This window comes from Oenanthe melanoleuca, chromosome 2 (genome assembly GCF_029582105.1).
Source record: "Oenanthe melanoleuca isolate GR-GAL-2019-014 chromosome 2, OMel1.0, whole genome shotgun sequence".
NCBI lineage: Eukaryota > Metazoa > Chordata > Aves > Passeriformes > Muscicapidae > Oenanthe > Oenanthe melanoleuca.
In genome coordinates this window covers 24,815,663-24,840,813 of record NC_079335.1, presented here as the reverse complement: position 1 = coordinate 24,840,813, position 25,151 = coordinate 24,815,663, and the positions used below count along the sequence as shown (strand labels likewise).

The 25,151-nt window shown below is 36.8% G+C and overlaps 1 protein-coding gene across 1 annotated transcript in view; it reads left to right on the top strand.

The window, feature by feature from the left end:
* The first annotated feature begins 623 nt into the window (after positions 1-623).
* Positions 624-25,151, top strand: part of SLC26A7 (solute carrier family 26 member 7) — a 65,488-nt gene continuing 40,960 nt past the window's right edge. The window contains exons 1-4 of the mRNA XM_056484300.1: positions 624-878; positions 13,329-13,439; positions 16,998-17,170; positions 24,695-24,859. Of these exons, the coding sequence (XP_056340275.1) occupies positions 686-878; positions 13,329-13,439; positions 16,998-17,170; positions 24,695-24,859 (642 nt within the window). The 5' untranslated portion in view covers positions 624-685. The remainder of the gene's footprint in view (positions 879-13,328; positions 13,440-16,997; positions 17,171-24,694; positions 24,860-25,151) is intronic.

The following is a 25,151-nucleotide window of genomic DNA, read 5'->3' as shown; positions in this document are numbered from 1 at the left end:
AGCTGTCACTCCTGAGGTTTCAGCCTCCAGAGAGAGTCTGTGTTTGCTTCCAGTAGGACTTACTGCTACCCGATGTCCTGCATTTGCTACATAAATAAGTTCTTTGCTGTCATTTAGAAGACAAAATGCTGATGGAGTAAGACAAGTCTTCTAGCACGGGCTTTGCTGAGGTCTTAATGTGCTCTGCCTGCAGCCAGAAAAGCTCCCCCAGGAGAGACAGGGCTGCTGCCGTGGGCTTGGCAGGGAGATTCCTGCTCTGCTGGGCACTTCTTGCTCAGATTAGCATAGCCCAGCCTATATCACACACACACCCAGTAATACCTCATTTTGCCACTGGAATGAGGCCAAAAGCACAAGCATTACAGGGATATAAAGCGGGAAGTTACTGGAAAGAATCACAAACTAACGTGAGACTAGACCAAATTTTTGCAAACAGCAGAAAATGTGATCTTTGTTGTAGACGGTTCTTGCATTTAATGTAGCTGTTTATATGATTGAAGCACTTAATAAGTTGAGTATAGTTACAGAACAGCTGCAGAAATCTTAAGTGCTTCTGTTCATTTTTTTTTTTCCTCTGTAGTTTGGAACTGAAAAATCTCAGAAGAAAACTGGAGACTGACAGAGATCAGGCTGATTCCTCAGCTGTGTGCTCTCCTGACAGAGGCACTGTTTTTGTGGGGTAGGAATGATGACAGGGGCAAAAAGGAAAAGAAGCACAGTCTGGAGGAAGATCCAGGCTGTTAGCTTTGAAGATATCAAAGCCTGGTGTATGAGAAGGCTGCCTATCTTGAAATGGGTGCCTGTCTACAACTGGAAGGAGAATTTGCTGCCTGATACTGTTTCTGGGATGATGCTAGCCATCCAACAGGTGACTCAAGGTACAGTTAACTCATTTCAGATTAATATTTTAAGTTTGGTCATATCTAATGTTGATTGAATATAAATAAAATTACAAGGAAAAATATACAGTCTTAACTCATTTATAGAGTGGATGTGCAAATGTGGAGAGAAATGCATTGTGATATTCTAGTTAATTTCTGTGGAGCTTTACTATTTATCCTATACCTCTGACAATTTTTCAAACATTTAATATGGAAAGTGAGAGAGCAGTAACCCTTCATACAGGATATAGTTATATACATTTTTTATCTGTTAAATGACCACCTTTTTCTCTGTTTCACATGGAAAACAGACTATATCTAATTGATAATCACACTGTAAGATATATTATTTTGGAAGAAACATATGCATGATACTATTACCTGTAAAATTCCAAAACACAGCAGGAAAAATTCACAACTTTCTGTGCACAATAAGTGTTGCTGCCAGAGACATTATCCAGGGAGAGGATCTGTGGCACCCATAGCTTGTATGCTGATTTAATGATGTATTGCATTACCTACCACACCTCTTTTCAAGAGGCAATACAAAGTAGGGGTGGAGCTATACTCCATTTTACAGCTTAAAAAAAGAAAAAAAGGAAGGAAAAGGAAAAGCTTCCCAAACCCTGCACAATGACCTGCAGAAATTTTAAGTTCCAGCTTAGTAAAATGATTGCTACAAGGAAATAAATGCTTTTGTCAGTTTTTGATGTGTCTTTGATAGTGTCACCTTCTTAGGACAATATCTTATATTGGTCTCAGACAAATCAGACCCTCTTATCTCAGATGGACTTTAACTTCTTCCTTCATGTGAATGACATCTATTGTTTCCTAACAGTCTTCCACATTAAGTATGGTTAACTATCATTCATGTTGTTACATTACAAACACTCCTTTAATTGAATTATGCTGGAACTGGAAACAAGTGATTTGTGTAAGTATTTGTGCTTCTAAAACAATTAGGAACATCTGCATTGGCACGATTTAAGAACCTTAATACCATAACTCTGAAAAGTATCTAATTTCACTGGTATGTGTGTATACAACAATTGTAATTAGAATGCTGCTAATAGCAGTATGTTGAAATTCATGCTCAAATTCAAAAATGCTATGTTAAACAGCATTTCTGCAGCATTGGTAGTTTTAGCCAGGATTTTCATGTTTGACTCTTGTACCAAGAAGTTGTTTACTGTAACAGATAAATTTAAGAAGACCCAGTGAAGACAGAAAATACAGGTTTGTGTTTTCTAGATTATTTTTTAAGTACTCTAGAAACAATTTTATCCTTATTTTATGCTGTTTAAAAATAAATACTTTGAAACTCTTGATCTGTTTTTTCTTTCTCTGCTTGCTGCTTCTCAAGGTTTTGGATGATTTTAGGGGATGAAATAGAGACAAAAGCATTTCATCATGTTTGTGGTGCTTTAATTTGAATGCAAATATAAGCTCTTTCCCTAGTGTTGTAAGCATTCCAGTTACCAGAACTATCCTAATATTTTCACATGAAGGCTTGGACATGAAAAGAAGTTCTATTTTTTATATAGTACAAAGCAAAAAAACTCCAGATTTAGAGAGGTCCTGTTGCGACTGTTTTCTTCCACCACAAGACAAACCAAGAAATTTTGTAATGCAATGCAAGATGGAAATGCTAATAATAGTAGGGAAAAAAGGTGATAATTGACTTGCTGAGCGTAGTGTCAACCTCAGCAACAGGTTTAAACAAATTCAAGTATAAGGAAATAAGCCTGAGTTATGAAAATATTTGGAAAAATGTAGTGTTGTATTTGTATGCAACAGTTTTCTGACTGATGAAAACTGCAAACTCCAGGGTAGAGAGCAGTCCAGTAGCTTGAGAATAATTAAGAAAGGCCTTCCAACTGAGCTGTGTTTTCACAATTGCCTTCTGTGGGATTTGTTACTCATCTGGCATTGGTCATATTCAGACTATTCAGGTTGGCAACTGCTCTGACCTAGTGTAGTGTGTTTTTGTTCCAGCTTCTAATCTAAATTTTAGATAAAATTGCTAGTTTCTCTTTGTGTAGTAAGGAAGAAAAGATGGAATTCACTGTCCTTACTGTGTCATAGTGAAAGCAACAAAACTGGGCTGAGAAAGAGGAGACTGAGGGGTGTAGTGAGATGGAAAGTAAAGGCATGGGATTATCATGATCTGTGATGAAAGAGTCATTGCTGAAACCAAGCAGTCATTCTGGAAGTGTTCATTGTCTGCTAAAAGTAATAAATAAATATTAATTCAGGAGTCCCAAAATTCAATGCTCTTTACCTATTGAGACAATACTTGTCTCAAGTACTTGGATTGTCTCTGTATGTATCCTCCAGTTTTAGAGTCCTTTATCTAGTTCTACAGAGTATGGGAGAAAGAATGTTCTAACAAAAAAAGCCCTTTCAAATACACCAATTGGTGCAAAGGTCCAGCTGGACTTGCACAGTCTCAGACTGTAAAGTCAGTCAGGCACAAGTCAAAACCAGTAAAGGAAGTCAGGCTTCATCAATTCTAGCTATTTAATATTATTTCAAAATTTAATTTAATAATGTTAACATAGAATCTTTATTCTTAATTGGATACCTAAGGTTGAAAAAATAAGCTTGAATCTAAAATGATGCAGTCTTGAAGTTTGCTATATACTGTAATAGGAAGTTAAGAAATTTGAGCTTTTACGCTTTGGTAATCACTACATAATTTTCTCAAAATTTCTCAAAATTCTGTTATTGATAGACCAGAGCAAGATGTCTCTAAATAACAAACAAAATCCCTAATTCTAATGAATTAGCATTCATTGCTCTCTTCCCTTTTCTTTTAAAACTTATTAATATTCCATCAAGTCATTCTGCAAAGAGTCTTCTTTCCATTTAATTCTGTATCTCTCATCCTTGCAAACAAATTCAATTTCTAGATCTGTGAAATGTCTCATAAGTGCCTAACCTTTTTCTTTTCCTAAACAAAATCATGCTTAATAAAACAAAGGGTCTGCTGTGCAGGTAAGTAGTTCTCAGCAAGCTCAGTTCTTCACTGGTTAATGAAGATTTAAGAGTTAATGAACATTAAGTTATTAGAGAGTACCCAAAGGATGGTAACAAGGAGATTGAAGGGCCTTGAGGGGAAGCTAAATGAGGAGCAGCAGAGGTTCAGCCTGGAGAAGAGGAGATTGAGGGGAAACCAACATGCTGATGAGGGGAGTTGGAGGGACAGGGCTGATCTCTTCTCTGGTGACCAGCGACAGGACTGGAGGAAACGGAGTCGGGAGGGCTGAGGATGGATATCAGGAAAAGGTTCTTCACCCAGAGGGTGTTTGGGCACTGGAACAGCTCCCCAGGGAAGTGGTCCCAGCACCAGCCTGGCAGAGTTCAAGTGTTTGGATAATGCTCTCAGGCACATGGTGTGACTCTTGGGGTGTCCTGGGCAGGGCCAGGAGTTGGCCTTGATGATCTTTTTAGATCCCTTCCAACTCAGTTTATTCTGTGATTCTATGCTTGTGAGAGGTGGTGAATGACTGTGTTTTCATCACTTTTTTCTTTTCTTTCATTCACTTATTAAGTTGTCTGTCTTACTGACAAGTTTCCTCACTTCTGCTTTTCTGATTCTCTCCTGCATCCTTTGAGGAGGAGTGAGTGGCTGGCTGGGAACTTAACTGCTGGCTGGAATCAACCCACCCCAGGCATAATTCACCTCACTAAATCCAACCTTCTGCTGTGTTAAGGTGGATCAATAATATTAATAAGATTTCCTCTGAGTGTAACAGAGGATGGGCTCAGGTGTAAAACACTGATGAGGCAGACATCAAAGTTTGGGTGTCTTAACCATTATATCCATGGAATTGTGTATAATAAACAGTTCATGTTTAACAGTTCATGGTTAAGGTCTGACTGTTTTCTTTTCTGTTGACCTGTAATAATAAAATTATATGTGGGGTTTTTTTGTGTGACATGGTCACCCCACACATAAGAAGAATATTTTGATCAGCCTGAGTCTGAATTTTTCTTGGTTTTCTTACATGATAAAATTAAGATGCATTATGATGCAGTCTTTCCACGTAGCTAAATCTCATAAAACTGTCATCATGTTTTTTCTGTAGCCTTCTGAATACCTGCTATAGTCCCATCATATCTCTTCAGAATGCAGCTGCTTGGTTTATTCTCACAGTGGTAACTTTTATTGCACCAAGAAAATTATTAATCTTTACTTTTAAGGCCTTTCATAGGGTGATCTTTCCTGACATTATTTATTCATTATCAAGCTCTTGATCCATCTACCATTAATCCACTTCATTCAGTCTTGTCTTTTCAAACAAACAGCTTTTTGCCTCAGGATTTAAATTTTGCAGTGTATATTTGTTGGTAGTCATACCTCAGTACTTAGCTATTTAGAATGTGGTTTGTTTTTTTGTTTGTTTGCTTGTTTTGCTGTTTGCTTTTAAAGGCTGGCATACAGAAGTCATGTAGCTAGTAGCATGACTCATCAGTAAGCTTTTCTGGATGTCCCTGAATGTAACAGAAATAAATCAAATTTTGTCAGAAACTGTTTATAAAACAGATCCTCTGTCATGCATCTGAGTTCGTTGCCAGAGGAATTATTACCCAAGTTAGTCTGCTTGAATATATATTTTAGTGTATGAAACTTATTTATGATCTCTATACAGGTAGGGAACACAGATATGTCTGAAGTATTTTGGTCATGACATGCTGTGAAAATTAAGTGCTCTGCATAACACCTGAAGTTGCCTTACTCTTTCTGGATGTAAATGCCTAATGTAGGTACCTAACTTCACACAATGTCAACCCTTCTCTCAGGCTTTTCCCAAGACCTCTCTTGGAAAAGTTTTGGTAATTATAAACCTTATCTTGAAGCTATTAATGACCAGGCATACTCCTGCTTATAGAAATATATGACTTAAATTCTTTTTTGGGGGTAATTTTCTGGGTGATGATAATATTTATACCCTGCACTTTTCATTATAACAATTTAGAGCTACTTACACTGTGCAGTAATAGAAAAGTGTATGGGTAGGGAAGTTAGACACACAAAAATGCTTTTGCTTGACACAGAGAAATGACTTATGCAATATTACATTGAGAGTTTATGGTGCAAAGAATTCAAGTTTCAGTAGTTTGCTACTGATATGAATGTCTAACAATCCAAGTTAAACCCTTCCAAAAACCCCCAGACCTACAAGTGCTTTTTCAGCCTTTAAATGCATGAGTACAAAACAAAGGCACAGTACCTTCTGCTGAAGGATTTGGTCTGAATGGAAGCCTCAGCAAAATTGGAACTTTGACTGAGTTTCCTGAAGGATGTTCCTTTGCCATGTGGAAAATGGTTAAGAACATGGATATTTAACTGATATCAAATTGAGAAAAGGAAACACATTCACATTGAAGGCTGAGAGGGGTAATTGCCATCTCAGGATTCTGAAAAGTTAGGTAAGTGTCATTGCATATCTGGTAACATGTACCCTAGATGATCATGTCAAATTTGGAATTATATGATTGATAGCGAGTATAGTGTTGGACCCAGTTACAAGTCTGTATTGCAGATGAGGGACTGGACCAGATCCAAGCCATAGAGTTGTATTTTTCTTTAGTAATAATAATAATAATAGTAATAGTAATAATAATAATAATAATAATGAAAAAACATGTGCATCCAGAGCAATAAAGGACACCAGAGTGCTTGATTCAGCTATGCAATACTGAAGCAAGGCTCTAGGACAGCTGGTGGGTTTTGCTTCAGATTCATGCATGGATTCTAAAGACAAATCTGCTGCTGCTCTCAGGTACAAGTGGTTATAATGATGTGTTGGGAAATAATTAGCCTATTTGGAAAAAAAAAAAAAAAAAGGCTGCTGTGTGAGTTAGGAGGTGCAAAGAAACTGATGACCACTGGCAGTGCTGTCTGTTGATCCATTATCACAAATACAGTGTGTCATTTTGGTTGCCTCTGCTCATGGAAGATGATCTCAGCAGAAGAAAAGGCTAGGAGAAGCAGCAGAAAAACAAAGATTATATTTGGGGGAAAACTTAAATGGCTCAGACAGGTTAATTAAAACATGAGAAAGTTTGTTCCTTATCTGGAAAGGCTTTTAAATTAAAAGATAGTTGCAGCACATGGAGAAGTGAAAATAAAGTGACATGAATAAGTTTAGATTTAAAATTGGAAGTAGTTCTAAAAATAATGTATTTAAATATTGGGTTCAGAAGATGGATCTCCTTATCACATAATTCCATTCATGGATGTGCTAAATTACAAACAATTGTGTTTGGCTGTCATAAGGGGGAGCAGACCACAAGGAGAGCCTTCACAATTTTATGCTCCCTTTCAATTTTATGCTCTCCTTTGAGCTACTGCTCAAAAAAAAAAAAAAAAAAAAAAAAAAAAGGTGACATTTTGAACTTCTGTATATATGTGGAAAAGTTAAGACAAATGTGTGGGAGTTTCAACATGAAAACACTGCCACTGTAATTGTGATTCAGTCTTTTCTTGCTAAGTTTGTGGAATCATAAACATTATTCTGTTTCTTTTGAAATAAATATTTTTCTGTGTGCTACATTGCATGTACTCAATAACTGCCTATTGGAAGCATGAGAGTATTAGATTTGGACTTTCAAACTTACCAGATTGCAATGATGTCAGTGTTTGTAGTTTTAAAAAAATTTATTTTTTGTAGGCAGCTAGCTCATATAGAATTTATATATAGTATTATACATTTGCTGCCTTTCCTATGACCTATCATGAACAAGAAATGCTTTGGCTCAAGCAGTTTTTGGTGGGCTGTTTTTTTGGAGGGTGGAGGGCCCTTGAGACATATTTCCTCTAAAAGTTAAATATGTAGATGGCATCTGATGAAATCAGTATTGTTATTTCTGCCAACTTCTTTTCTTTTTCATTCTTCAAGCCCAATAATAACTCACTGAGTCTTGGTGTGGTTTGTATGTTTTAATTAAAGTTAATTTAATCTGGAGCTGGATTTATTGCTGAACAACTAATTCCTTAACACTGGCTGGAGACTCTGACATTTAAAAAAAATTAACTATACTGCTTTCCTGCATTCCAGAACTGGTGCCCAGTGTTTTGGAAGGCATGATGCCAAAAACTTATATAATTTTTTTTTTTCTCAGCTTTTCATGGAGGAACCCCAGCTGTGTCTTCTCAAGGGTGATAGTTACCAGGGGTTTATTTCATGCTCTGATCATAAATGTAGACATAAATATACTCTGAGCTGACTAAATGGAGCTAATAATTTTATTAAGGGGTAAAGCTGCCTTGTAAATATACATCTGGCTTACAAATAACATGTGTAGATGAAATTGAATAGGCACATTTGGAAACAGAGCCAGAAAACTCCTACAGGATGTGTTGGAGAATCCATGTAGTTCATGATTTGTGGAAGAGAGTGTCCAGTTGAACTCTGTTATAGTTCTTCCATTCAAAGAATAATGATGTAAGCTGAATATGAAATTTAACATGTTAGTGAGTAAATGTGGGACAATGTTTCACACTTTACAACTTTCCAGTGGAGGAGCAAAACACTTAGGCTGCTGTGCATGCAATATTTTTTTTTCTAATGTCTACAAAAATTCTTCCAAGTTGCACATGTGCTAATACAGACTTGTCTAACAGACTGCTAGAAATGTGGATTCAGCTTCTGGATGACCCCTGACTCCCCTGGGGCTCCTGTCCAGGTGCACTCAGGTATGTGCACTGTGTGAGCAGATGGGCTGTGTGGATCCCTGTGCCTTGGGGTGCCTGAGCACCATGGACAGAGACTGGGAAACCCAGGAAATGTTGATTCTTCCAGCAAGAAATGACACCACGTATAATCCTCCACATCACAAAACTGCTAGTGTTCAGATCCTTGGCCACTAATTTGCCAAAATGGCCTTTTCAAGGATTTCAGAAAATCCAGCTCATTTGGATTAAGGCCCATAATCACTCATTACAGGTTTTTGTTTCTCTACAGCATTGATGCTTCTCAAAAGATTACCTCAGGGTTGCCTTCTTGCCAGAAACTTCTGAAAGCATCATTCTCTGTTTACTCTTACTGAAATGCAGAGAAATTTACCTGTAATGCACTTTCAAAATGCTTCAATTCTGAAGGTGACCAAATTCTTCAGGTATTATGGCTGACTAGTGGATAATATCCCATGGAACTCACCGTGAAGCAGTTTATAAAATCTTTGTGGTGTTCAGACATTGTGTCAAACATCCTAAAGGGGTCTTAATGTTTCATCTCAGATTGTCTGTCAAGAATGATAGCTTTTTTTTTTTTTTTTTAGGAGCTCTATTAAAATAAAGGAAAACACTAGATTTTTTTTAATGTTCTATTTTGTATGTGTCTAAACCCTACTACATATAGAAGTGTCAAGCTGTCTTGAATAGTCAAACCATAAGCAGGTCATGCCATCCACTTGTTTCTTGTACCATAATGCTTGCATATTTTCCTTTTGAACATTGAGATACAAATGCCAGTATCTGGAGATCTGTAAAGTGGTAGAATAGAACAGTTTGTACATTGGAAGAGCTGATTTCAGAATCATTGAAATAAATACTGTGAATTCAGGTACTATGGCCAACAGAGCTGAGGTGCTTGACTCTCACCAGGCTGAAGGAGACAGGGGAAGGAATGCACTGAAGGACCCTTCAAAAAAGAGGGGGGCTGCCAAACCAACATTGTGTGGTCTCTGAAAGATTCATTTTTGAGGATCTGTCATTCCATTTTGTTTTTACATTCTTCATTTGCCTCAGGCTGTGAATGGCAAAAGAACCAAGGAATGATTTTAAGCTCTTGGTACTTTGTCATTAAAATAGCAAGAAAGGAGGAACAACCCACTTGTGCAGCCCCAGCAAATGGGGCCAGAGGTCTTGCAAGCATGAGGTAAATGTGCATTGAGGGAGCTGACACTGAGCTTCCCAGTTTTTGGAGGTTAATGATATTATTTCCAAAGGAAAATTTTGTGTAAAGAGCTTTTATGAAGCTGTTGTCAAAGAACCCTCCAGAACTGTAGGTTTGTGTAGAAAAACTGTTATAAAATATAATATTAATTTTTTTTCCTGTGGTGGAAAAAATAATATTGTTTTTTTTCTTTAGCATTTAGCTATCTTGGAGATAGAAATTAAAGCCTGGGATATGAGTCATTGGTTATCTGATTTGTTAGTTCTCCAAGAAGTATTGATAGGAGACTTGTGTCAATGTGTCAATTCTACATTTTAGGGCATCCTCAGAAAATACCTTTCTTATTACATAATATAGCTTTGTGAACAAATGGAGAAATTGTATTTTTCTGAAGCATCAGAGAGTGACCACAACTGCAGATAGCATGTTTGACTGGGATAAGATGAATTAGTGTCATTTAGGGTTCAATAAACCTGGGGTCTGACCATCTTGGTATAGTCACACTTAAGATTGAAAGGTTACTATTACAAGTTATTTGAATCTACCCTCTATAAGAAAAACTTTAAAAATATATAGTTTTTTACAGTAAATACTAAATTATACTCCTTAAACTAATTATAGGCTTAAGATTTTTCCTGCTTCTTCAATTAATTTCTGGTTTGCACCTCGTATTTCCAAAAGACATGGAGGAGTTTTCCTCAGAACAGATGTATGTATCACGAGCATGTTTCCAGATGCAGAAAATTGTTAACCAGTTGACTGTACCCTGGTGATTCATAGCTCTTCCTATGGAAAATATTTTTTTATTGCAGTAGTTTTGGCACTAATCTGATTAGCAGAAGCTTCCAACTTAAACTGAGATTTTTCTCCTGTGGTAGGAGATGGCCTTGTTTCTCTATCTTTTTCTTTCTTTGTTATTTTGCACTTACTTGCATTTGACACTGAGCACCAGTGCTGAACATCTCTTGCTTTTCAGCATGGTGTGCCAGAGGGTTGTTAAACTCCTGGTGCTAGTCACAGCTCATGGTTTCCAGTGAAAGTGTGTTCCACAATGTTATCTTGTGATAAGGAGGTAGTTAAAACAAACAATATTAATGTACTCTCTCCGAACTTACTGTTCAATATTTGTTTGCACTTCTTTTCATGGAATTTATATTCTTATATGAAAATATTAATGTCACTGCCATGGGGGCTTCTCTATATTACCAGTGATGATTATGTGAGATTCTTACTTTATGATCTATTTCTTCTAAGTATTATTCCTTAGAATGGAAAAAAAAAAAAAAAAAAGTGTTTGCTGTCCTTTGACAGGAAAGTTCTTGAGCAAACAGAATTCACTGCAGTGAAGTTTAATATGAAAATTAATGAAATAAGCTTAATATGCTACTGATTATTACATCTTAAAAAGTATTTGAACCTTTAGAACCTTTTATGCCTAATCAGAAAACCTGAAGTCTTTACTGATTCTATTTTATAATGCTTCTCTGTTCTCACACACTTCAGTAAGTGACATAATTTAGTAATGGGAGTAAAAAACCTAACAAACAGAGCCAGGACTCAAGTCACAGGTAATTTTAGCTCTGTCCTGGTTGCCATGACCTCACCATTAAAAAAATGGCACACTGCTTTCAGAAACTTAATACAAAATAATGTGAAAAGTCTAGGCATGAAATGGAGAAAAACAAGGGCTGAATTTAAGTTCAGATTATCTTCCTGTAAACAAGTGATATCTAGCAGTAGATCATGTGGATTTATAACCAGGATTAACAGGTTCTTCCCAAAAACCTTCTAAAGTACATATCTGGCTCAGCTTTCAGTACTGAAGTTTGTATTTCCCTTGTCCACACAGACAGGTCAATTCATTTCAATATGTTATTATAATTAAAATGAGACTGAAATTATACCTATTTTTCTGATTCCTTTAATTTTTGGAGAGTAAAATAAATTAGCCTAGCATAAAGCTTTGTTGCAAGGCTGGAATATCTGTGTGAGTAGTATTCAACTAGTAAATTAATTCCAAATTTTTTATTTCCTTTTGTTTTTGTTTTTTTTTTTTTTCATTAAATGGTTATAATGGAGGAGCTTTCCAGTGTTAAACAAGCTTTAAAAACTTCCTTCTCCTATTGTCTATTTCCACCCCTTCCTCCATGCTCAATTTTATCTGGATAGTTCATGTAGTTCTTTCCTGTGCTGTTTTTATTCTCATCAGGCACACCCTTTTGTGTTGCTCTTGGGTCAGAATCTTCTTTTACTTCTATTGACCATGTGAATATGGAAGTTGCAAAGAGCTTTCTGGTTTATGGTAATGCTGTGCTAGGAGAAAAATGTGGAAATTACAGTAGAATCAGTAAATGCACTAATTATAAGGCTGAAGAACAACCAAATCCTGTTTAAAAGAAGTTTAAACACATTTTAAAATATCTATTCTCCAAGTCATAGTTGATAGTGCTACTTTGCTGAACACAATGTGGATAAAAATGTAGGATTCATCTCAGCAAAATCTTCACTGTGAGGTTTTCTAAGAACATATTAATTGCTTCACTGAGAACTTTACACTTCTGATCTTTTTGCATTTTCTTGCTTCTCCCCCCTCCAATGTGCACTTTGTCACAGACTTAAATAGAAATTTAAGAAGGATATTTTGAATAAAAATATTCAGAATTGCTTCTGAAAGCCCATAAACACACTCTTTGGCACTGTCCATATTATCAAAGCCCCATAACAACAACATTTCAGGTAAAGAATGATTTCTGGAGCAGTTAGGAAAGCTCGGAGAGAACAATTAATCCTACGGGTTTCATTTTCTTGGAGGATTTTCTTTGCAAGAATTTCTCTGAAATTCTTTCATCTGAATTTCATCTGAAAGATGAGTTCCTGTCCAAGACTTTCTAAGGAAAGGAGGGATGCTGTGCTCTATAGCTAAGCAATGAGGGCAATTAGTAAGTCTATAAATTCAAACCTGAACCAATTCAGTTCTCCACCTCAACATGAAAGTCAAATACTTTCTGTTTCTGAACTGACAGCTTTACATGATGAAAGAAATGTTAATATCTAAAGGCTTAAAAACCCCAGGCACCTAAAGAGGATGTACTCTGGAATATTTTTTTTGTTCAAGAAATTAGAAGGAAGCAGACTGAATGGGCTCCATCCAAACCAAAATTACAGGTTTTGAATTATTTGTAGGAAATACCCATCCCACTGCCTGGAGACCTGGCAGTCTCAAATCCTGTTTGTGAGGGTGTGGTGAAACAATGCTGCCTCCTCCTGAGAGCCCTGGCTATTAAAAGGGGCTTGGAACCACTGGTGGAGACAGCTTGGAAACATGGAAGGATATGAGCATTTTGATGATGAAATGAAAAACCTTCCACAGTTATTTCTGATCCTTCTTGTACAGTAGTTCACTCACACTCTAGCTTTTAATAAATGAAGGTGAGATTTTCCCTGCTCTTAATAAAATTGTAGACATTTTCTCATAAAAATAGAAAACAACAAAGCAAATAGAACTTCATACAGTGAAGCAACTCTCTTTAACTTTCTATAGGGCTGGCCTTTGCTGTTCTGTCTTCAGTCCATCCAGTTTTTGGGTTATATGGATCTTTCTTCCCTGTCATTATTTATGCCATATTTGGAATGGGACGTCATGTTGCAACAGGTAAGTGTCTGATAAAGTCATTTTCAAAAATAAGGAACCAGGTACTGAAATTTATTCTTGTTTAAAGGTCAATAGAAGGAAAATTATTTATGATTAAACAGAAATAAGATGTTTTTGTGCTACTCTTTACAACTATTTTTTTGTCAGTTTAAATACTTTAAAGAGCCTCATTAAGAATATATTGGAATTACTCCTGCCATTATAATTAAATATTGCACTGACACTTCCTTTGTAAATGTAAGTTAGTAAGAGCTTTTGTATTTTAACTCTGCTTTAGAAATCTGCTTCAGGCTAAGAGTTTAGTAAAGGGCTCTGCCAACAAGATGTACGTAAATGGAAATGAAAAAGGTCTGACTGCCTCTTAAACCATAGAAAAAACACTTTAATTCTCACCTGTCTAAAATGCAAATCCTTCATTTCTTGGGAAAAGAAAAACAAAAACGACCTTCTGAACCCAACACCTGCTATTGTGTACAAGGACTCTTGTCCTTGCAGAGAAGTTGGGTAGATAGTGGAAGATGCTGCCTGGCTACTCTGGTAGTTATGAGTTACTTGTTTACCCTCAGTAGCTGAAGAATTGAATGGCTTTGTGCTCCTAAAAGGTTGATGAATGCTCTGCTTGTGAGCCCAAAGAAATAAAATTACAGAGGGCAGCTGGAAATAATGCTCATCACATTGAACCACAAGTTCTTTGCTGTGCAGAAGTGGGCACTTGATGGTCCCTGAAGTTTGCAGGAAGGATGAATAGCATCACACAGCATGGCTGGGTAAAGGGATGCAGCCCCTGTAGCTGTCAGAACATTTAAACTGGGAGGAGATATCTCTTCCTGGAAGAGGAGAAAATCTCCTGAAAGGAGAAAAGATGTTCTGGGTAATTGCACTTAAAATGAACTCTCAGTGTATGCAATGTTCTACTAAGAAGTTAGCAACACATTTTGAGTGCCCTTTTGATCAAAAATATTCACATTATAAAAAAATAAAATTCTGAACAGCTATAAATTGTCTTAGAGAAAAGGAAAGCTGAAAGTTTGTTTTCCCTCGATGTGCAGAAAGTATTTGAGCCTTTTGATGTCCAAAACAGATCTGTGGATGTGTTAATGTCCTAATGTAAAATGAGTAAGGGACTGTACTCAACTCATGTTAAAAGGGAAGCATTCCAAATAAAGGTGGAAATTTAGAATCTGGAAAATAAATCTTACTCTTGAATACAGATAGATTAAAAATTTAGCCTATATTAAAAAGCTGCTTCAAAACTAAAAAATTTAGAAGTGTATTGTCAGAAGTTTGTTGGCATAAGATTACTAAGAAGACAAGAATCCATCATATGTAGGAAAGATGAGTAAGCATCTGACTGACATAAGTACTAGTAATGAAAACAGATGGTAAAATAGGTAAGTACAAGCTGATGTTTTATCCTTGAGAGGGAATACCATTCAGGGAATGACTTGTTGTTCATGTCTGCAGATTCTGCATGGTCCTTGGTGTGGAAACTCTCCATTCATGATTCTATTTCAAAATTTAATCTCAACCCAAAAAAAAAAAAAAAAAAAAGTCAACAAAAGTTTTATTTCACATATGGATTTTTTAAAGTTAATAAATTTGAGTGACATACATTGTTGATCTTTTCAGAAGGAAGATCTCATGCACTTCTTTCCCCAGCCCCAGTTAAGGCATCCTGGTGTGTAGCTGAGAATGTAGGAGCTGTACTACCTGCCTCAAATGTTCCATAATTCCTTATGGACATTGGAGACAATCTCTTCACTTACCAGAATTTTCTGTAAGGTCTGTGATGCTCTCCATATGTACACAGGTTGTAAAAGTGTCCTTTGTTAGTGAAGGCAGTCATGTTAATATCAAATGGAAAATCCATCAATGGCTCTGTGCTGTTAACTTTAATTTATTTGAAATGCCTCTTATTTGAGATAGCTGATCTAGTTCAAAAGATCTGTCACCTGAGCAACAAACACATACACCTTTTTCTTGACTTCTATTAACATAATTGATTTTGAGCCGTCCTCTGAGACAGCTTTATCTGCCATAAATAGCACATGCAAGTCTCTGATTTAAGATAGAATTTCAGGTAAACTGTATTCAAATTTAATTTCATGTGAACATCTTACAGCCATACAATGGCCAGGTTTGGAAGGAACCTTAAAGATCTTCTAGTTCCAGCCCCTCTGCCATGGTCAGGGACACCTTCCACTAGGTCAAGTTGCTCAGAGTTCCATCCAACCTGGACTTGAACACTTCCAGGGATGCGGGAGAAGAAAAAAAAAGTATAATTAGACCCTGTTGGAGAGGAGTTAATGTGACTTCTGTAAAGGAAAATCCTACTTCATTACCTTCTAGGCTACTGTATGAATGTCAACAAGTGCATGGAGAAGGGATATACTTTGAATATAAGATATCAGAATGGTCAAACAGCTGCTGATAAGGTTCCACACCAGAACTGTCCTTGTGATAGAAGAAAAGTCCTTTTATTAATCATTAGCAGGTTGAAAGATATGAAGCAAAAGGCTGGACCTCATGGTCCTTTTTCAGGCTGGTGGTATCCCTGGTGGTTCCTGAGGAGTTCATGCTGTGAGCTTTGCTCTGAGGACAGGACTGTGTTCACCAGGTCCTGCAGCAGTAGAAAAAAAGGCAAGTTCAGAGAGAAATGGCTTTAAAAGAGTTTTAAAGTACAGAATAAAGAAAACAGTACAGCAGATGCTGAACTTCCACAACCTGCTCTCAGAGGACGTTTTGGAAGGAGAAATTACAAGCAGGTTCAGACAAACCTCTGACAAATCCATGAATGCTAGTCCACACACAAAATCACAAAAGGCAGCTAAGGAAGGACTTCTCTAACACAGCAGCTATGGATGCTGGCAGTGGGCAATGGCCCACAGAAACTGGCCAGGCTTGTGTGCTTTCCCTGGGAAACCCTCTGGCTGCCACAGCTGGAGGCAGAGTGCTGGGTGAGATGGGGCACTGCTCTGGCAGAGCAAGATATTCTTATGCTCTAATAGCTCTGCATGTTTGCTTCTTTCAGTGTTGAATTGTCATCCTCATTTATCTTTGTGTCATTAAATGTGCTTTACCTCTCTCAGCAAATACATGTTTTTCTCATAATTTGCCTCCATTTATTAGAGTGCTGGGTAGTATTTAATGGGCTAGGTACTATACATATAGTGTGAATTAATTGCCCTGGAAATCTGAATGGTGAACACTTGGGATTCTCAGACAAATAGCTGCTTGATCGCATCCAGGGTGAGTTAAAAGCATTTCTGATAACTTGAAATCATTGTAAATTGTTGTATTTGAATCTCTTTTGTAAACCTGTCTTAATGAATGTGCTGAAAAAAAAAAGATTTACATTTAATTTGCCTGTATAAATGGTATTTTATGGGAAGAATTGTGAGTCACATAGAAAAATTGCCTTAAAAATTGTTCTTCTGTTGACAGGAATGTACAAAATGGCACTTTTACTCATAATGGCTGTTTTGAAAAAGAGACCATGAGTGATGAGTACAGACAGATATCCAATTATTGGTGATTAATGTGTGGCTTTTTTTACAGGAACTTTTGCTTTAACTTCCTTAATATCTGCCAATGCAGTTGAGCGTCTTGTTCCTTCAGTCAGAGCTAATTTCACTGCAAACAATAATTCAGGAATTTTGGGTTTGTCAGAATTTGAAATGCAGAGGATTGGAGTTGCAGCAGCAGTTTCCTTTCTAGGAGGAATCATTCAGGTTGGTGGTGATCCCATTTTCTCTATGCTACTGATGTACTGCCTTTGTGACAGCTACAACATTTGTAATACTTTTTATTCTTCTCTGAGAAAAACTGATGAAAACATCTGCTACAGTGGTCATAAATGATGCAATTAATGTGCTTTAAGAATTTGCTACTCCTTTGCTGAGATGTAGTAATTATCTGTATACATGCTCCCAGTGTTTTACAATATGAAGCAAAACCACATTCAGTCAGCTCTACTATAATACTCACAGTTGGTGTCCCTTTCCTTCTCCTTCAGAGACAAATATGAATCAGCTCCTGGTAAGCACTGACATATTCCTGAGGCTTTCTGTTGCCCTTGGCTTGGAAAACAAGACTATACAATATCCACTGATTAAAAACAGTAGGGAAAACTTTAAATTCTCTTTTGAGTTCACACACCCATCATTAAAGTGAAATAGTAAAACAGATGTCTTCAAATGATTCTCTAAAGTTTATTTAAATGATCAGAGGTCTTTTAAATCTCTTCTTTTTTCTTATTCTGGCTAAAAGGGCCAAGTTTCTTTATCCATTGCCAGTTGCTTAGATCTTCAATAAAGGCTTCCCTCTTTCCTTGTAAATATTCAAATAGAAGTAATGTTCCAGCATGAGACATTGCAACACCTCCAAGATACCTGGGCTCCTGAAAGAAATCCAGACCCCTCCACTTGGTGCTTTGGATCCCTCTCCTGTGCAGAGGATGAGCAAAGGAGCCCAGAATGGGATCTGCATTATCCCACATGCTTGGCAGGAACCAGGGCATATACTTATGCTAGTCAGCAGGAAATATCAAGGAGCATTGCTATTTTTGTTTCATTTTTATTATTCTTTCACTGGTTTATGATGAGGATTCTTTTATTGGATTATGACCTGGGGTAGGAGCATGAGGGACAGCCTCCAGACAGCACAAGAAAGCAGAGCTGATGCAGGTTGTGCCTGGCTGTGCCTGCATGTGCTGTCCCAATGCACGTACAGCACAGCACTGCATCTAATGCAGGCTGCTTGCAACAGCAGAGCATGAATGGAGCTCTTCATGCAGGAGTTCTGTGCTCACAGCTTGGAAATCTCCTACATCATCCCCAGAGAGGCCAAAATACCTCATGTGGGAAGTTGGTACCTGCATTCATTTGATGTAACTTCAAAATCCAATGCAGAAATTCTTTTGCTTGGTGGCTGCAGAATCCTATTAGGTGTGTGAGTCCTCTAGACCTCTCACTTATTCTTTCATCCTGAAAAGTTCTGCTTTTTCAAATGCCTTCAATGCATTGGCAGATTTATCTCAGCCTATGTCCTGTTTAATCCTGACTGGAATGAGAACTGGTGAATCCTCTCTGCATCTGCAGAGCAGGTCTGGCAGGGAGCTGTGCCCGTGCATGGGCTCCTCTCCCAGGTCAATAATGTCATTGTATAGGAACCTTACTAACACAGCTGGTGCTTCTGCTCCCACTAGTCCTTTATGTGAGTTTAATGGCTGGAGACCAGAGTAAAGTTATCTCCTAAAGAAGTGCCTTGAAGCTACTAATACTGTGGTATGCAGGTGAAAGTCCTGATCAAGGCTGAGATTAAACTCTGCCATCTTCCCAGTGCTGTTCAGTGTGGGTGGGGATCTGTGGTTCTCATCAAGATTCCAGTCTCCTGACTAACAGGTGCTGCAAACCCCAGATAAGGTGACAGGGCACATCTTGCTCTTAATGGAGAGCTAAGTCAGTCATCTTCTATTTATCAGATTAGATTAAAAATTAACTACCAGCCTGGAGTTAATGTATGTTCTGAGACAAGGAGAATTGTGTGATGCATTCTGAGGCAACAGCTTTTCACTGAAGACATCCTGAAATACAAAAAGGAGTTGTATCTTCCATGTAGTTGGTATTTGGGATGGTACTTCCCTGGGAAGGGAGCAGACCTGGGTTATGTTATCTAGAAGACTTTTATTTTTCTGAAAAACAGTCAAAATGCAGTTCTCTAATCAAACACTAATTGCACAAAATCAACAGATGCTGTGACTTATCCATACCTTGGGCAGCCTCCAGATGAAGGATGAAAAGTCCTTGCCAGAACAGTGGTTTCCTTCTTGGGAAGAGTAGGTAAAGGGCTGAGCACCCTTGGCCTAAAAAGTAATTTGATGCTATTTTTCCAGTAGCCTGGCTAAGTATTCTAATTGGCAAATAATGTTAAAATAAAAGGGAAAACATATAAAATAGTGAGTAATGGAGGGAAGGTGGGGGGGAGATATTTTTGAGATGAACTGCTGTTGCCTAGTTTGTATTTAGTGCAGACCACAACTGTGCATTTGTGTATGAGGCAAACTTTGAGCAGGCTCTGTGAATTTCAGTACCATCTAGACATGAAATAAATTAGAACTGTTTTCTGAACATAACATAAGGAGAGGTAGAGTTTATAACAATTGAAATTTGGTGCTTATCTGCTTAAATTTTTCTCAAAGAAATAAATTTCAGAGTTCTAAACTACTTTTGAAATTTAATGTTTGAGGAAGTGTTCATAAAAGAGGAAAGATATTTATCTTAAAAGGTGTTCTGATGAAGATAAAATACTATTAAAATAGAAAATAAATAAATATAAAATAGAAACTGTAATTACCAAAACCATTTAATATAATGCATTCATTATTTCATTTTTAAAAGCAGAATGGAAGGCATAATAAAGATTTTTTTTAATGTTTGTGTAGCTGCTTCTCTATAAAGATAAACAGGGCATGGAAAACAAATCAAATTAATAGAATTTTCCCCTGATATTAAATACCTCAGAGGTATTGATGGGGAGAGAAAATGATGCAACATAAGAGACACCTATGAAGTAATTTTGTAATTAGAATTGGATGCTGCCTTTATAACACAAAAAAAATCCTCAAAAGAGCTTTTGAGTAGGATTTTTTTCCCCTATTAATATATTATATGTGAAAGAATGCTTGCATAAATATAAGTCTCTAAAACAATCCCAGCATACTATATCGAAATTCAAGATTAAGATTTGCTGAATAAATAGAGGAAAGTTCCTTGTAGATCAAACTGAGGAAAAAAATACCCTAGGGAAAAAAACCTTAGTTCTCTTAAGGCCACCATGTTCTAGACTTCAGTTGGGCTACTCTCCTGTAAAGGAGAAATAGCTGCTTGTTGCATTCCAGTCTTGTAACATTTTTATTAGTAAGTTTTTCATCTACTGTATTTTAAAATCTAACATGTAATTAGTTGCTGATATATAGTGTTGGAAATAAAAATGTTTCTAGTTTTCAGGCAAACAAATTTACAGAGTCTATTATCAATTTGCTTAATGAAAAAGGAGCACATTTGAATAAGAAGGCTGTTTTTGTAAGGCAATATTCTTGTCCAAATCTCTATTACCCTAAGGGAAAAATGATGCTGTACTATTCTGTTACACATAGCTCTGCATGAGGTAAAAACATGAGCCTATTACACAGTGATAATCAGGAAATAAAGTTCATTTTCCTTTTATAGTGGAAATACCTTATTGCAGGCTCATATTCTGTATTTTGGAAACTACAAGTAGGCTGGATGGGAGTTCTGGGTCCCACAATTATGGTAGAGCATGCTATGTGTTAGTACAGAAAGACCACAAAAAAGACATTTTCAGGTCCTGGAATGGGGAAGGTTCACTCTGCACACCATCAGAAGCCACCAGACCCTCTCAAGACACCCAGGATGAATGTGAGAGCTGCAGCTCAGAAGACCAAAAGCCAGGGATCTTCCACTTGGATGCCTATTGAAACAGAGCATGGAGAGTTTTAAACTGGCAACTCAGTGCTGAGCAGTGTCTGACTGCTGTCTCCAGAGGGCCAATAGATGCCTTCCCTTTTGCAGCCCTAGATTTTGAGATAACTGATGAAATGAGAGCTAATGATGCTAAATGAGAGGCTCACAGTCCTCACTGTCTCCCTCCAAGGGATGTTCCCCATGTCTGCCCTCACTGACCCAGCCCATGCTGCAGATGATCAGACCTTGCCTGTAATAGTGAAAACCCCTCCAGTACAGTGGGGTTATGAGGGGTTTAAAATTCTTTCTCCAAAGCTGAATCTGTGCAGCAGGTAACACGATATCAGTCTTTCGATTTCCGGGGACAGAAAGTTTGACATTAGTGATTTCCAAAGAGCTGTTAAGTGATAAAAAATTTTACTGGCCATGAAGTTAAATTAACTACATGTTGAATGGAATTTTAATAATAATAATAAAGTGAGCATGTTGTCATGGGAAGGAAGTATTGAAAGTGGACAAGAACCAAAGGTTCTGAATTAATGAACATAAAGGGCTTTGCTTTTTGCAATTGCTCATTTTTTTTCTCCTGGCTGAATTCCCATTCTCTTGTATTTGTCACAGTAAAATTATGGAGCAGTAAAGACAGCTGCAAGAAAAGGTTCCCTTTGTATTGTCTTTTTTTCCAATTTGAAATTTACTTTTTTTTTTCTATTTTTTTTTTTAAATCACATCTTCCATCACTTTTGTCTAATCACTTCATGCTATACCTTGTTTCCATGATCTTTTCTCCTTTATTGTGCATTAACTCAAGGCTGCTGTTTTCCCTCACTTTATCTTATATTATTTTCTCTGAAAGGCCTCAATTTCATTTACACAAATTTATTCAAGAATGTATACCTGGAAAAAGTAAAATTCATCTCAAGAAAGTTACTTCTTAATGAGCCTTTTTACATGGTATTATGTACTGAAAATGCCACACAAATAAACAATAGACAAGTGCCTTTCACACTATTTTTATACTGTGTATATTCTTTCCTTGAAAGCTGCTTTTATCCTCTAGGTACTAAATTCTTAAAACTTAAAAATTATGGATACAGTTCTAAAATATGTGAAAAGTTTCTTTTACAGTTCAAGAAAATCTCAATATTATGACAAATAATAAAAAGAAAAAAAAAATTTTTTTTCTGTTCTAGAACTTTACTGTCACTTTTCTCTGTACTTTGTCTGCATCAGGAATGAAAAAAAATCATAAAATATACCAGAAAATATAGTGGAAGACCTGAAAAAATGAGCATCACAACCAGCAGCCAAGATAAAGCAGATTGTTAGACATTTCTTTAAGAATATTGAACTTTCTACAGTTTGTTCAGTGTTACTGGGTGAAAGATTTTATGACATAATGCAATCTAATGCAATGGAGTGGTGTCAGCCTTAGCTAAATTTCAAATGGTGTTTATTCAAAATGCAGTGGCAGCCAAGCTTAAATGGCTGTAGCCCAGCATGGAGGGAGAATTGTAAAGTCAGTCTGGGCCTGTGTGAATGCTAATAATTTTATCTGTCAAGAAAACTCTCATGCAACTAGATTTGGGGAGGCTTGTTTCAAAACTTTTTTTCCTCCTCATGATCCAAGCAGTTTCTGTACATTACTCATGTTGCAAGGACAACATGAGCTTCTCATACCAGTTTATGCTGAAATTTACACCCTCCACCCAGAATGTTTCCTGTTCTGGTTGCTTCATTTTCAGATCTTCTCCATGGAAGACATATGGGTGCACATCAAATTTATTTAAATATCATGTGAATGAAGAGTAGGAAATACTCATGAAGTCCTGAGCTACCTTCTGCAGTAAGGAGAGGGGAGCAAGTGCAGGCTGTTGCTTGTTTAACTGAGTGGCTACAGGAATTGTCTAATTGAAACCATACTCATGGTTTGCATGTATTTTACATAGCCTACAGTTACATGCAAGCAACAAAAACTGTGTTTGAAATGTGTTTTAGCTAGTACCTGTGAAGCATCCTCTTAAAATGCTGAAGATTAAAAAAAAAAAAAAGTAAAATCCAAAAATTAGATCTGAGAGTGGTGCTGAAGTTTCTAAGCTCAGCAATCATTTTGCTGTAACTCACAATAACAACTTTCTCTGAAATGCTAATAGTAACTAATATTTCTCTGTGATATTATATAGTACACAGAATTGTCTCTGTGGTTTTGATTCCATGGCTAAATAAATATCAAATTTCCTGGAAACTAAGCTATTACACAGTTAGAAATTTCATATTCAGACAATAGAAACCAATCTTAGAAAACAAACAAAAATTCACTAGGGAAGGAAGAATTTAATTCTTCTTGAACTTTGCTACCGTGAACAATGTTTAAAATATATTAGCACACTGTCAGAACAAACAGCTAAACAAACTATCTGAAATTAGTAATTATCAGTTTTAGGCCTGAATAACTAAATTACTACTCACTGAGGGTATATAGTAATTATCATTATTGGAGTCCAATCTTGAATGGCAATCAATGTTCCAATTGCTCATAGTAAAGAGCAATTTACATGCTATTAGTGGGAAGTAGAAAAAAAAATCTCAGATTTATTCTCTCAAATGGAAGAGGATATTGCTCACTAGAGGTTTTATGGTAAATTAAAACCTACTTATTTTGATATTTTTGTTTCTTTTGTGGTACTATGCCCAAAGTTCACTGCATACAAGTGAGCTTTTTGGTGAGAACATGAATGGTGTTTAGGCATAAAGAACGATAACATCTGAAAATTACAGTTTTAGCTTCAGGAAAACAAAAAAAAAGAAAAGAAAAAAAAGGTAAGGGAGACTGAATATATCCCAAAATGATGGTATTTAGTATGGTAAGCACAAAATGAACCTCTTAGAAAGCATTATGACAAATAACTCTGCACCAAGAGCATGTAACTTTTCAGGCAGAAGAACAGCAAATGCAAAAGACCATTGAGGTAAGAAACTGCAAAACTCATTCTGAGGGGAGATAATGTCAGTGCAACTTAATGTGGTTCAGAAAAGCTTTAAGTGTTATGTAAACCACAGTAGCAGCTGTAGTCACGTAACAACTTTGTTCAAAGAATTAAGAGTTGCCAAATCTCATACTTTGGAGAGAAAGAATGTTCCAAGTCCAGGAGAAGGGCAGCAAACAGTTGAACACATCAATACCTCCAACAGTTGTAGTTCCTGCTGTAGTTTAAATTCCTGGATTAGAGGTCTCACCACAAGAGTCTCTAGAGCACCTCACAAATTTGGTGTCTGTTGAAATGACTAATGTTGGGAATCCTGATAGTGACATTATGGCAACCAGAAAGCTGGACCAAGATATGGCTCTTGGCCCATTTAGGCTGGATAGCAGTGAACAGGAAAAAGTAACAGAAGTAGCCTCACTTTTTGAGTTGCTATACTTCTTGTTGCAGAATTGAGTTGATGTTTTTTATGGTGTTTATTGTGCTCATCTATTTGAGCAGGAGAGAATATTTAGAGTTTCTCTGAGTCTGCTTTTGTTACTAAACCAGTGTTAGAGTCTGGTAAACTGGTGAGTAAAATAGTGCAGGTAAACCCACAGAACTTCAGTGGGTTCCATTCTCAACTATATTTGTCTTCCAAAGGATTTTTGCTTTGTATCTTTAGCTCACTTACCTTATAAATTATTAAAAGGACTCTGACACATTGTCCTATCACCAAGAAGCTGCATTTCATTTTAACATATTGTATGATGTAGTAACTGCTGATCCTCCTGTGTTTGCCTTCCAGGTAGTGATGTTTATGCTGCAGCTGGGCAGTGCCACTTTCCTGCTGACAGAGCCCGTGATAAGCGCGATGACAACAGGAGCAGCTACACACGTTGTGACTTCACAAGTGAAGTATCTGCTGGGAATGAAAGTGCCATATATGTCAGGACCACTGGCATTTTTTCATGTGAGTTCAGTGAAAGAGATGGGTTACTTCATTAGCTAACATTTTATTATATGCACTATTTGTCTCTTTGTAGGAGTATGGAATTTGTTATGCACGTGTGTGAAAGAATTAAAGATGAATCTTCATCCTGCTTTAACTGTAAGAAGAGATTTGGAAAACCTGATAGAGAACTAGCAGGAATGGGTACAATAATTCATTTAAAATATGTTTGTTAGGGCATCAATAATTCCATTTATTATCCTGAGTCATCATACACTCATACAGGGAGGGTAGTTTCTCTCTTGGTCAGCAA